Raw genomic sequence first — 12,726 nt, forward strand, 5'->3', positions numbered from 1 at the left:
CCTGGTACGGTTTCAAGGAAGCATGCTACATTTGTAGCATTTAGCCTCCAGGTACATTTGAACATACTCGCAAGTACGTTCAAACATATTTGCCAGTCTTTTTTTTTTTTTAATCCACATCGGGAGCCCCAAGGTTCGGTACCAGTGAGATAAAGACGTAAACAAGTCATCTTTGAAAATAATGAAGGAGGGTGGTTGACCATTCACGGCTGAATGGAATGAATGACATTTGGTCAGAAAAACGGTTTTCTTTTTCCATTTTATTTTTGATTACGTGGTTTTTCTTCTTTTGTAGAAATACAAAATCCCCCAAAACAAATTAAGTAAAGGTAGCACCAAAATCCAAACCACAATCTTCAGGGTAAAAGCTCATCACATCAGCGGGCACTCAAGTGTGCAATTGGAAGCTTCTCACAGATATGATGAGTACAAAAAATGGCGTGATGAGAGGAAAGTCGGGGGGGGGGGGGGGGGGGCTGACTCTGTCCGGTGCTCCAAAATGTCCCTCTAATTAACACGCGACATGGCATTTGTTAACAGGTTTTACAAAAAGCAGATCACAACGGACGTTAACTAATTGCCAAGCTTTTCCGAATGTGCAAAACTGCCGGTTGCCAAGCAATGCCACGGTGACATAAGTGGTCACTCTGGAACACGTTTGGAAAAACCGAATCGTGGTGCGACGCCGACCCGCTCCGTTTGATGTTCCACGTCGGTTCCGCCGCCTCGCTGCTTTATTCAACAGCGCCACCAACTGTTCAAGATCAACAGGACAGTTTAGTCTTGTGGCCTTCATCCCGTTACTCGATGCCTTTGAGCGTGTGGTAGATGTGTTTTGGTAAAATGACGTAGCCCTCGCTGAACGCGGTCGGCGCGTCGCGCGCCGTCCTGCCGGTCTTACAAGAGACCCTCAGGCTTTTGAGCTGTCTCTCCTGACGCCGGCACTTCTGCTGTGTCGTTTTCAGCTTCTTCCTCAGGAGCTCCAGCTGCTCCTCCAACTGCTGGATGCGCTTCTTCTGCCGCGCAGAGTCTTCCGCTGTGTAATTATGGTCGCAGGACACCATCACCGTGTCACCGGGGATATCCGGTGGACTCCTTACCGGCTCGGACTCCGCCTCCTCCATGACGGGGGCGGAGGTCAGGGGAAAGGAGAGGGGAAAGTGGATCTCGGAGGGGAAGGGATCCTCCAGACATTCTGACTGTCAGATAGAAGAAAAAAGATTCTGGATTTTTGCCGGTATCATCTATCAGCAGGACCTGCTGGACTTCGGTCACGACCTCTCACGGGCGCCTGTTTTCCGAGTTTGGTCACGCGACACAGTCACTATTTTTCTGGGAGTTTCGCATTAGCTTCCTGTGAAAACTACCAGAATGTTTCCCCACTGACTGTTTTTTTCCGCTGTTTCCGGCTGCGTTGCAATGTTGCATTGTATAAAATGTATATATATATATATATATATATATACATATATATATATACACATTTGTTTTTATTTATTTATTTTATTTTTGCATTTCTCGGTACCTCTAAATTAATGTGTTGCTTTTTTAACACATCCCGATTTCACACACAGTCTTTCTTTATTATTATTATTTTTTTTTAGAAAGACAGAGAGCTCGATAGAGAGAAGCAGACGGAATTTTTCTGACCTGCTTCACCTTGATGTCGGGGTTGAAGTCAAAAAGCGAAGGCACGGCGTTCTCCTTCAACACCCGGTTGTTGCACTCTCTCTTGAAGCACTCTTTCGTGAAGTGCTGTGAACAGATATTGCTGTACTTGGTTGGCTTGAAATTGTTCCTCCTCATTGCTGTCACCCATTTACCACAGATGTCCGGGCGGGCAAGGGGAAACCTGATCGAACAATGACAAGGAGCACAGCTGAATGAGATACAATTCAATTTTGGACTAGTTTTTTTTTCTTTACAAAATGTTTTCATACCTAGTTTAGTTTGACACATCCAGAGAGGCATTAATGCGATTTAAGTTGTGGCAGACCGTCACAGCAATATGTTAAAAGGCGTTTCTAATATTTTGCCTGCCAGACATGCGAGTAAAAACGCTATTTGCAATTGCTCGTGTTCTGTTTTGACATTGCATGACTCACTGAGGTGAAATAAATATTTACTACCAACAACTTAAGACATCGCGTCTCCACGAAAGTCTATCCGTACTGATTCGATCCGACACGTTTCTGAAGGACTGTAAACAAACTCCACAGTGGACCGATTCTCAACCATTGTGTACAGTGACAGATCATCGGGTGTGCTGTCGGGGATTTCACTTGGCTGGTGCGAAAATGATTAACCAAGAATGCAACCGTGTTCATCTATAGCTCTGTTCTATCTTTACCATCCATTTACCATGAAGACAATGACGTCATGTTTTTTTTTAGAACGCGAGTTTTTAAAGAGCATTGCATTCAATTGCAACCGTGATTCAGTGGATGTATGAAGTCGAACAACAAAATACAGGCCAGTTACAAGAACGACATTTACTTGTCTGGAGCCACGTGGGAGAAAAACGTCCGTGACGTTGAAATAGAAGGACGCGTGTACTGTGAGGAAAAGCTGCCCTGTCATGATATACAGTTTATAGTTCACAACCTAGGCTCCCCCACAATCATGTCTGAACAGCTAATGCTAATGCTCAACGCACATTTAAAGTGAACTCACTTGTGGAAGGAGATGTCTTTATCTTTGTGATAACGGTTTTTACAGCCGTAAGCCGAGCAAGTCTGAACCATAGCTGCTGTCTCGGCAACTCTCAGTGACACTCGGACTGCGTGTCCACGATTCACAAACACGCGCCGCAGTGCCAGCTTTTATTCCCCCCCGCGCGAGCTTCAGTGCCACTAACAATGATGGCGGCCAGAACGAACGTGATTACGTATCGTCACGTGAAAAGATTTCGGGAGTCGATTGGCTAGTACGTGATTTCTGATATCCAATGAATTGCCTTTAAATTTAGGAGCATACAGGTACATTCCTGCCCAGTCTCTCGCTCTCTCTTTCTTTTCGCTCTCTTTTAGACAGCGTATCCATTAAGACTAGATTGTTGTTAATTTGATTTCATTGTACGAAGTGTAAAAGGTTGTGATTCTGTATTTTGGAAATGCATGCCTGTATTTCAACTAGCTTGTGAGTCCTCGCTGTTTAAAGTGCTGTATAAATAATATATATGTATTGCTTGGTCAATAAAGAAATGAGTGGACTTGACAAGAAACATGCAGTCACATTTTCCTTTGAAATACTTAACACGATACTTTATGGTAGTGTGTGAGAATACTACAAACACAGTTTTGGTCATCAACCAAAAATTGTATTAATCATGAAGCTGATTTTTTTTTTCTAAAGCAGGCTGGTTTTCAAAGTTTTATACAGAAGCCACCAAAAACACTCAGAAAACATATACACTGCACTGATAGTACATGTGACAATGAATAAAACACTCAAGGCCTCAAAAAAGTCGGACTGAAAAACGTTGATGAAACAAAAACATTTAGTCCAGTTTATCTCACACCGTTATGTATTCTCAATTGCGCGGATTCATCAAAACTTGATTTAAATGCACAGTGGGTAAAATAAAGTCAAGCAATCTCAACCCAAAATGTCACGAATGTAAAAAGAGAAAAAAAAGCATTTCTTATAATATAAAGTATTGATTCTTTGCTTTAAGCATACATATACATGAGCTCAAATGGTGGGAGGGAAGAATAGTAGCAACACTGAATCAAAATGTACCCACTAACCGCTCTGTAAAATTAATGTTCAAAACAAAAAATTCAAAAAGCCAAAGTACTTTTTTTCAAATTTTGACCAGATCATTTTTACTAATTGATTTTTCTGCTCAAGTACAACTACTTTAAGCATCCGTGACAAGTGACGATATGTCGCGCTCACTAACCAAAGCATTTGGTGTCAAATAACGATTATTGTCCCCCCCCCCCCAAAAAAAATATATATATATAAAAACAAAAAAATAGTTTGTTCAGATTGATTCAAACCGATGAAATGTTGACAAAGGATGCCCTTGGAGGACTCTGCAAAAAAAGCTACAGAGCCAAATGTAAATTCATGATTCATATGCCTGCGAAAAAAGTACATTGCGGGCCTTGTCTTTTTTTTTTTTAAACACACAGATTCAAGGAACATGTCCAAGTAATGGAGTCAAGTGTCAGGTTCGCCACATTCGCACTCACACACGCGCACACGCACACACAGAGCCATGCTCTTGCAGCCCCCGTTTCAGGATCCACTGCTATTCCAGGATCAGCGGTGTTACGGATGCGACCGTTCTCCCAAATCTCCGTGCGCCTTTCCGGCGATTCTGATCAACGCCAGTCTCAAGAGCAGCAGATCATTCCCGTTCCTGTTTACAAGTGCTGCAGGAAAAGACAAAACACTGTACAGAGTTCCACTTCAAATTGAAAATAAGACTGCAAGATTTCCACATTGCTGCACGGGTGAAGCTATTCCTTCACCGCCTCTTCTTCTTGCTCTTTCTCCTCCTTCTGCTCCTCTTTCTCCTCCTCGTCTCCTCCCTTCTCTTCTCCATCTCCACCTGAAGCCTGGGCCTCGCCATTATTTCCTCCATCTTTATCCCCATGAGCCCCATCGTCCGCTTCTTTTGATTCGTCCTCGTGCTGAAAAGAATAGCACCAGGTTTGTTTGCTGCTGTCGTAATACGGAAAGCCATTTGAGCATTTAGTCGACGTCCTCGGGATTCGTCTTAGGGGACTTTGTCGTCTCTCGTATGACCATTTAGCACACTACAACTGTAGAACAAAGCGGAGGCATTTGTGGAACGACTGTCTTAACAGTCATCTTTTTCCCCACTACTAGTGACCAAAATGCACACGTAAAAGTCTTACATTTTCTCCAAAATTGGACAGGGTCGAATGATTGCTCAAACGGCTTTCCATTGGATCAAAGTGACAAAGAGCAAGACGGGTTTGGCGTAACTTGGCAGCGCAAATGTCAACGCGCGTAAAGACGTTCCACAGGTGCGATACCTGTTTGACGCGGCTCCTCCTCCTCCTCCGGCTCGGAACGCGGGCCTTCATCCTGCGCGACAGTGCCAGCAGCTTGTTGTGTCTCTGTCTCCTCTTCGCCTTCTCCTCCTCCTCTCTCCGCTTCTCGTCTGCACGGTCCGAATCCGAATCATCCTGTCGCTGAACCCTGCACCTCTTCCTGGGCTGCACCATTCTCTTCGGCTGACTCGTAAGCTCCTTCTTTCCCCCGTCACCGTCGTCGTCGTCGTCATCGTCATCGTCGTCGTCTTCATCGTCATCGTCCCGCTCCTTCGCAGTGCTCGAAGACGAGGAGGTTTCGTCGTCGCCTCCCAGGAAAGAGCGCTTTCGGCGGGTCACGGAGCGGCTGGCGTCGCTGGATGTGGCTCCGGAGTCACTCCTTTGCCACTCCTCCTGGTCGCTGTCCTCCTCCGGGGAGCTATGGAAGTCGGACTGGGATCCGGACGACGAGGACGAGGAGAAGGAGCCCTCGTCACTGTCGTCCAGGATGGAGGCCGGCAGACCGATCTGCCTCTTCTTGGACAGGCCCGTCTTGGTTTTGCGCATCGAAGCGAACATTTTGCGCTTGTACAGGCTCTCCATGTTTGCGCTCGGGAACGGAAACCAGACACATTAAACAAAAAAAGGCGAGTACGAAAGAGTTCGAACAGGCTAACCGATCACCCGCGCGTCGATAGAGAAGCGTAGAGCCGCGCCGAGAAGCTACACTGCATCTGAATTCGTAAAGCTGCACAATAATGTGTATCGCGTTACTTGCAAAGAGCAGCTGTCAGTCGGTATGATTTACAGCTGGATTAAGTCTGAGCGCGTCACATTCCCTTGCTGCTAGCACTGTTATTGTTGTGATCACACTACTTCTTCGCTGCACAATATAGACGGTTGTTACAGCGCCCCAGGCGGAAGATTGTCACATCGTCACATTCCCTTGCTGCTAGCACTGTTATTGTTGTGATCACACTACTTCTTCGCTGCACAATATAGACGGTTGTTACAGCGCCCCAGGCGGAAGATTGTCACATCGCAACACGGGAGCCGTCAATTGAATGGGTCGTATGTGGAAAAACAAATTCGAGATTTCAAAATCAGGAAGTAGTGCGTTTCTGCGTGAAAGTGAAAAATACACTTGGACAAGTGTCGTCTTCTCAAATCTCCACGAGGCCTTTAATATTGCATTGACATGAATGTTGAACAGGTTTGCATCACATCATGGAACTGCTGACATCTCTGTCAGGAAATGAATAATCCTTGAAGTCAATTCCTTATACTGTTACGTTGTATAACCAAGCCCGCCCCCCCCCCCACCCACGCAAATGGTCAACACTCAAGTTTGCAGTCAGGACTTCTGTGCAAGGAGCGTGCTCAGTTTTATCTTTCCGTCCATCGAGGCCGTGAGGCAGGTACCGCAGTCCAACGCCGACCACCAGTCGACGGTCACCACCGGTGCTTTGTGCCCACCCAGGGACAGCAAACTCTCCAGCGCAGGATCTCCATTCGTCAGCTGGACGAGGGGGAGGGGCACACACGCGAAAGAGAACCGGGAAACACTTGTTGAACATCAGTTTTCCATGCTCAGTTCCAATCTTCATAGAAACGTAAAGGAAAACAACTGCCGGATTTTCACAACCGTTACGGTTGCGAAAATACAGTCATAAGAAAATGAAAAACACGATGCAAAATATTGCCAGTGCATGAAAGTAGAGGTCTTTACTTTGTAAATGATCCCGCCAGAGCTCGAACAGGTCAGCAAATGTTGTCCTTCTGAATCAAAGGTGAAGAGGCGACCTCGGGGAACCTGGACCTGAAAACAAAACAAAAAAAAGGAAATTATGGATATTTATTTATGTTCCCCACAGGGACATACTGGGGTTGGGAATTTGAGATGGAGAGGCCCCCAAGGCGCACGGTTCTTCACAATGTCTTCCTTGAAGCTTCTCGTTTCTGTTTGTGCTTGAAGCTGTTTTTCAAAGCACTCAAGTGGATGACTAAAAACCTTGCATAAATTACAGCCCATGCACGAAAGTCACGACTCGCGACAAAGTGCACTAAAGCGGACGGGCTTTTTGGATCCCTTCCCGTATACGTACCTGCTTATATCCGCTGTACCCGGAGAGGACGAAGGGCCCAGTGGCATCTTGAGGTAAAACCTGCTCCGACTGCTTGACGCCACACCGGTGGATGTTCCACTGGATGAACTGAAGAAACAAAACGTCAAACGATTTCAAGACACTCGCATTTCAAAGTAGACGTCACGAAGAAACCGGATGCAGATTTCGGGTGGCGAACGAGGCGAGTTTTTACAACAGGCGCACCTTGCCATCTTCTCCGACGCTAAAGACGGTGTTTTCGTCGTAGCTGAATTCCACACTGTAAACCTCGCCGTCGTGTGCCCTCCAACTCATGGCGCTCTCGTACTGCTGCATGTCTGCGGAAAGAAAGTGAGCAAATTCTCGACTCTTAGATGCCCACGGGGCAAATTGAGCTGTCTTGTTCTACACAAATTGCTCAGCTTTTTCGGTAAGAATCAGAGAGACTAATAGATAATTACATTTGCAGTGCTAATCATTTATTACTCATTGTGTGTACATGACGCTACAGTATATTGTTGCATGTGAGCCACATTACTTCTGCATTATCATTACTGCATGCCACTTCAGAAATCAGACCACCCCGAAAATAAGACCGCCTTGAGCAGTAACATAGGTGGTCTTATTTCTGAGGTTGCACTATATATGAGAGTATATAGAGTATATAAAAATACCAACCGAAGAGTCTGATGACTCCGTCTGCGGCACCGGTGACCAACAAATTTCCATTGTGGTTGAAGGCCGTGCAGTTAATGGCGACCGGTTCGGGTTCCAAAGAGAACTGGAGCTAAGCAGCCAAAGAGACAAGTCACTGATTTGGAGGCTCGGGCAACACCCGCGACCCTCGTGAGGTCAAGCGGATTAGAAAATGGTTGGCTGGATGTATGCTAAGAAATGTGCAGATGTAACCACGAATGAGACCAAAAGGTCAATCCCAACACGGGGGGGTTGTCTGCTCCTGGGATTGCATGCTTCATATTAGAATGCAGCATTCTGCTGCATGCTACATGCTACATGCTACATGCTACATGACAGATGATCATTCTCGTATGGGATGACCCTGTCAAATAATCATGCCACAGTGTACGACGAAGACGAAGCGATGATGGGACGACGCGTGACGGAGCCGTTACGGTTGCAAGTCGCTCTTCTCTTCCTTCATTGCTTTGAAGCCGTACCTGCTGTTTGACCGTCTTGGTGTCCCAAAGCAACAACTGCCCGGACAGCTGCGTGGGGAGACGATGAGCAGGCTCGGCCGGTCCGCTTCTGTGGACGGCCGCAGCTGAACAGACAAAGGACGAACCGCTGGGGCTGCAGGCCAATGACAAGATGCTGGAGGGGGGGGGGACAAATGTGTTCACTGGCATGGCAGAGACAACACTGTACAGTATTTGACTGGGCATCCGGAAATGAAAAAAGTGGGAGGGGCTTACCGCGGATGCGTTTCATCAATGTTCATCTCATACAGATTCTTCTTGGCTTCCGTATCGTACAGGCGGACCGTGCCAACGCCGCTGCCGAGTAACAGCTCAACACGCACACACAAATGGCAATGAATTGATTTCGCTGGATGACGTCGCTCTCGTATAAGCCGCGAGACGATTCCGATTATTTGCCATTTTGAAATGTTGCCAGCCGGGATTATTTGCAGTGTTTCTGTCAACGGTCTTTTCCTACCAATCGGTCGGGCTTGGTGGCCCACTCGAGGGACAGCAGAGGAGACTTGGACATGATGGTTGCTTTGGTCTGCATGATCGGATTGAAGGACCACACCTGAAGCGGGACGCAAAAAAGCCGCCGGCGTGACCGTGAGTTCGCTAAGGCGCGACCGTTACTTGATACGAAGATGGCCGACTGAGATTTACCTTAATGACACCGTCCACGTCTAAACTGGCCACTCTGCGACCGGAGCAATCGACCCTAAAACGAAACGAGAGTTTTGAAAGGGAAAGTTATCAAAGTCGGCCGGCAAATTCCTTTGGGAAAAGCGAGCGAGCGTTTCGCCGAATGTCGACCTGCAATGCATGATGGAGGAATGATGTTCTCCATATTCCTCCTGGCTGAGTTTGATAAATGGCTGTTCTGCGGCGAGCCCCACGCCTTCTTCTGCGCCCCCTCCTCCGCTCCTGCCGTACGAAGGGGAAGAGTCGGGAGCTTCGACTGAGGTCTCGTTTGGAGGCTCCGCCTCCGCCACCTCCCCCTTTTTCTCTTGGAACTGAAGAGAAACATTCAAATGGTTGGTCTGCGACGACCACGTGCGGAACCCATTACATCATTCAAGTCGGATTTTTTTTTGTGAGCATTCGAAACTTGCCCGTTCAACCGTCAGGTACCTGCGGCGACGCTTTTGAGAAAAGCTCCTTCCGCTCCTTCTCGTGAACTTGAATTTTCTTGTGTCGTAAATGCGTTGGCTGGTTGGCGGGTTGGGATTGAGAACTTTCACCGGTTGCTACTTGACTGCAGGCGGCTTTCGCTTCTTTGACTTGGACCGCATCCTTGGCCTTTGAAGACTGGAAAAGAAGGTGGTACGGAAAAGGTCGAGAAAATGATGAAAAAAAACACGATGACATCCAAGGACTCAAATCCCGCACCTGTAAAATGGCGCCAACGGCCTCCAAAGTATTTGACATTGTCACCTGACTCGTCGGTTGGTCCTTTCTGCCGACGGCCGCCTGGCTCGGCGAGGATACCGAAGTTCCCTGTTGCGCTTTCCCTCCAGGGGTGCGGCGACCTTGCGGTAGGAATGTTGAGAAGAAGTTCCTGGATGGTGTGGTGACAACACTGACAGCCCGCTGGCTTGACACTAAGTCGCTGAGAGCAGAAGAATAGGTCACCATTTTGGGTGGTGGAAAAAAAAAAAAAAAAAAGATCCAAGGGATGAATCCTTCAGACTTCTAAGGGGAGCTAATTGGTTTACCTGAAGTTTGCTTGTGTGGCTTAAGAATAGGCGCTTTCTATTCTTTAATGTTGCTTTGTGATCTGAAAATTCTGTTAATTTGGCCCATTGTGACTCGGGTATGGGCCGATGAGGCGGTTGGACATTGACCGCGGTTTTAAAAAGTCACGGTTTCAACAAGCGCTAATACTGCCACTGTCACTGGTAATGAGCTCCTCTCCTCTCCTCTTCTCTTCTTTGAGGGGACGTCCAAACAGGGCACGGCATGATTGGCTGTTTGCAGAGTTGCGTAATCGTGCCGCCTCTTTGAAGTGAATTAACTCCAATGATTATTATTTTTTTTTGGGGGGGTGCTTCCCTGAGAGCAGGGAGCACTGCAAACATGGACTCCTTTTTTCCATTGTGCCTTGTCTTTAAAAAAAAAAAAAAAAAAAAGCCGCCAGTGGATATTACTACTTTGTATTAAAAAAAAAAAAAAAAAACTAAAATCTATCAGTCACTTTAGTGATCCATTATGATGTTTTTTTTTAAACGAATTGACTGAACCCCCCGGCCTCACAAAAAAAAAAAAAAAAAAAACAATAATTCATTAAATGAACTGTTTATTTGGCAACATCAACCGCATCACAGCAAAGTGTAAACAGCATGTGATTTGGATTGGTCAATGAACTTAGTAAATAACTTAGTTGATTAAAACATTTCGGAAGTTTTCCTGAAGTAAACGATCAGAAAAAAAAAAAAAAGACAAACTTCACTCAACGTTTTTTTTCTGTGGCGAAAAAGTGTGAATGCAGATTTGGTACGGCTGATGACTTGCGACTTGCACTACGGCGCGCTCACAAATCAATCACTTCAAATAAATACATTTAACAACATCACGCATCTAAAATATTATCAAACAAACTCCTCATAAAATATCATAAAGTGACTCAGAAGCAGGCGTTTGTTCAATCCACTCACATTTGAATTGCGGGTTTGATTGACGATTAGCATTCATGCTAAAGACGGCTGCCATTTTTCCCTTTGAGTACTTCCAACAAATTTAAAAGCAAGTCACCTAATCATTGAAAACTGAAATGCATGCTCATTAGCAGTCGCTTTTGTTTGTTAGGAGTTAAAACATTTTTTGGCAGCGTGTCGAGAAGGCGAAAGTTGGAAAAAAAAATGGCAGCCGGTTTTGGAGTCATACGCGAGAAAAGTGACGCGAGTGCCTCACAGCTCAGTATCTCCCAGCCGGTCCATGTTCTGAACATACAACGGCAGCTTGTGATGGACCGCCTCGTCTCCGGCCTTCTGGTCTCGACTCTCCGTTTGCAAGGCAAAGACCTGGACAAGATGAGGCGAGACGAACAACAAGAATTCTTCAAACGTGGACGACATGGCCAATATTACTTTTTTGAGATGGAGAGGCCCCGAGGCGCATTCAGTTGTGGTCACACACTCACCTGCTGACGAAGCTGCTCATTCTCCTCAGTGAGGCTTGTTGTCTTCTGGACTTCAGCATCAAAACTCAGCAACACTGGTTGGGGTGAATCCCGGTTAAGGAGTTATGAATTGCATATCTGTACAGCACTTTGTGTACAGTGGTGGTAGTTTTGTGAAGAGCTCTCGAAATTGAATTGAGTTGACCGCGCGCGATACGCTAGCTAGCTTTTAGCCAGCAATTTGTTTCCTCTAAAAGGTCCGGTTTTGACGGAAGGATATGCATACACTGGAAGAGCACCGAAAGGAAGTTGTGCAGGGAAACCAGGAAGGTGTCGGACCACTGGCGGGAGAAATACGGAGCAAACGCCGGGTTCTGTTCAGGTGCAGGAATAAACGGCAAGATGAACCAGTCTCGCCACTCGGCTTGACCCTGCAGCTCGATAGCCTGCTTCTGGAAAAACTCCTGAGTCTTCTCCAGGTTTCCTCTCTGGCCGGCGATAAGATGAGAGAAACCGTTACTCCAAGACCTCAGAATGCCGTCAAAACAGATTTTTTTTGCATTGGCCTTACCTGGATGGTGTTGATAACGTAGTATCTGTACAGGCTAGCTCTTAGTTTGTTGACAGTGGATCGGTAAACATCCTCCAGTCTGCAGAAAAGGCGGCGGTCCAAGTAGAGCCAGTAGTCTTTCAGGCCAGACAGGTCAAAGCCGTGGATGAACTGCAGCAGCTGATCAATGATCTTGTCCACCTGAAAGGAAAGCATTTTGTACACTTAGAAGCACACCCCAAGTATCACTCTTCCTTGAGTACCACAAATATTAGGAAAACCCGATATGCTCGAGAACAAATGAGGCCAGATTCAGAATCAGCGAGAAAAAAGATTCTAGAAAGGTTTACTTGTATCTCTGATTAAAAAAAAAAAACATTGATCAATAATCATAATTCCGAGTCTACGACTGCATATTGTGATTCGTCACAACATGAAATGCCCACGCAGAGTTGTATTCAGAGGACAAAGTCATACCCTGAACCCTTTGTCCTTGTCAGCTTTTATTTCACTGTCCAAGTTTTTCAGAGTGTTGGTGAAGCCACGATAGAGCAGATATTCCCGCACATGTTCATCTGTTCTCTGCACCGCGGAACCCATGATGATCTGCCACCCTAGATCAAGTACAACGAAGGAGTGAAGAAGGGAAGTCAAAGTGACAAACGTCACACATAAATTCCAGAAACATTTAAACATAAACTGTGCGTGCAGGCACACACACAACATATTGTTATAGTATTGT

The 12,726-nt window shown here is 46.1% G+C and overlaps 3 protein-coding genes across 9 annotated transcripts; all 3 read right to left on the reverse strand.

Moving 5' to 3' along the window:
- Nucleotides 1-241: 241 nt before the first annotated feature.
- Nucleotides 242-2,874, reverse strand: thap1 (THAP domain containing, apoptosis associated protein 1). The gene is made up of 3 exons (XM_052050214.1): nucleotides 2,674-2,874; nucleotides 1,651-1,852; nucleotides 242-1,199 (listed from the first exon to the last, which is right to left on the reverse strand). Exons 1-3 carry the CDS (start codon nucleotides 2,742-2,744, stop codon nucleotides 801-803), a joined length of 672 nt encoding a protein of 223 aa, XP_051906174.1. The 5' UTR covers nucleotides 2,745-2,874; the 3' UTR covers nucleotides 242-800.
- Nucleotides 2,875-4,450: 1,576 nt separating this feature from the next.
- Nucleotides 4,451-5,920, reverse strand: LOC127591324 (uncharacterized protein DDB_G0283697-like). 3 transcript variants are annotated; one of them, XM_052051328.1, is made up of 2 exons: nucleotides 4,963-5,920; nucleotides 4,451-4,643 (listed from the first exon to the last, which is right to left on the reverse strand). In XM_052051328.1, exons 1-2 carry the CDS (start codon nucleotides 5,610-5,612, stop codon nucleotides 4,478-4,480), a joined length of 816 nt encoding a protein of 271 aa, XP_051907288.1. In that variant the 5' UTR covers nucleotides 5,613-5,920; the 3' UTR covers nucleotides 4,451-4,477. The 3 variants fall into 3 exon arrangements, with proteins under 3 accessions (XP_051907288.1, XP_051907290.1, XP_051907289.1); XM_052051330.1 differs by having other exon boundaries at nucleotides 4,451-4,637; nucleotides 5,013-5,919; XM_052051329.1 differs by having other exon boundaries at nucleotides 5,013-5,918.
- Nucleotides 5,921-6,167: 247 nt separating this feature from the next.
- wdr91 (WD repeat domain 91) lies at nucleotides 6,168-12,625 on the reverse strand. Of its 5 annotated transcripts, none has more exons than XM_052051318.1 (17): nucleotides 12,462-12,625; nucleotides 12,006-12,185; nucleotides 11,715-11,922; nucleotides 11,456-11,538; nucleotides 11,227-11,336; nucleotides 9,751-9,925; nucleotides 9,448-9,624; nucleotides 9,130-9,329; nucleotides 8,980-9,034; nucleotides 8,792-8,887; nucleotides 8,548-8,642; nucleotides 8,293-8,446; nucleotides 7,793-7,901; nucleotides 7,340-7,452; nucleotides 7,115-7,222; nucleotides 6,739-6,828; nucleotides 6,168-6,528 (listed from the first exon to the last, which is right to left on the reverse strand). In XM_052051318.1, exons 1-17 carry the CDS (start codon nucleotides 12,582-12,584, stop codon nucleotides 6,364-6,366), a joined length of 2,241 nt encoding a protein of 746 aa, XP_051907278.1. In that variant the 5' UTR covers nucleotides 12,585-12,625; the 3' UTR covers nucleotides 6,168-6,363. The 5 variants fall into 5 exon arrangements, with proteins under 5 accessions (XP_051907278.1, XP_051907277.1, XP_051907276.1 ...); XM_052051317.1 differs by having other exon boundaries at nucleotides 9,130-9,356; XM_052051316.1 differs by having other exon boundaries at nucleotides 9,706-9,925.
- Between the last annotated feature and the right edge of the window lie 101 nt (nucleotides 12,626-12,726).

This window comes from Hippocampus zosterae, chromosome 18, assembly GCF_025434085.1.
Source record: "Hippocampus zosterae strain Florida chromosome 18, ASM2543408v3, whole genome shotgun sequence".
NCBI classification, from domain to species: Eukaryota; Metazoa; Chordata; class Actinopteri; order Syngnathiformes; family Syngnathidae; genus Hippocampus; species Hippocampus zosterae.

Bases quoted from the DNA above. Each gene is read 5' to 3' on its own strand.
- LOC127591324 (XM_052051328.1), bottom strand. From the start codon at position 5,612: ATGGAGAGCCTGTACAAGCGCAAAATGTTCGCTTCGATGCGCAAAACC. The intron at 4,644-4,962 runs GTTACGCCAAAC...TATTCTTTTCAG, and splicing joins GTTGACATTTGCGCTGCCAA to CACGAGGACGAATCAAAAGA.
- thap1 (XM_052050214.1), bottom strand. From the start codon at position 2,744: ATGGTTCAGACTTGCTCGGCTTACGGCTGTAAAAACCGTTATCACAAA. The intron at 1,853-2,673 runs GTGAGTTCACTT...TTGTTCGATCAG, and splicing joins AAAGACATCTCCTTCCACAA to GTTTCCCCTTGCCCGCCCGG. The intron at 1,200-1,650 runs GTCAGAAAAATT...TCTATCTGACAG, and splicing joins CCGACATCAAGGTGAAGCAG to TCAGAATGTCTGGAGGATCC.
- wdr91 (XM_052051315.1), bottom strand. From the start codon at position 12,584: ATGGGTTCCGCGGTGCAGAGAACAGATGAACATGTGCGGGAATATCTG. The intron at 11,539-11,714 runs ATATCCTTCCGT...ACCGGGATTCAC, and splicing joins GGTGCTCTTCCAGTGTATGC to CCCAACCAGTGTTGCTGAGT. The intron at 9,926-11,226 runs GTGAGGCACTCG...TTCTGCTCTCAG, and splicing joins CGGCTGGGAGATACTGAGCT to CGACTTAGTGTCAAGCCAGC.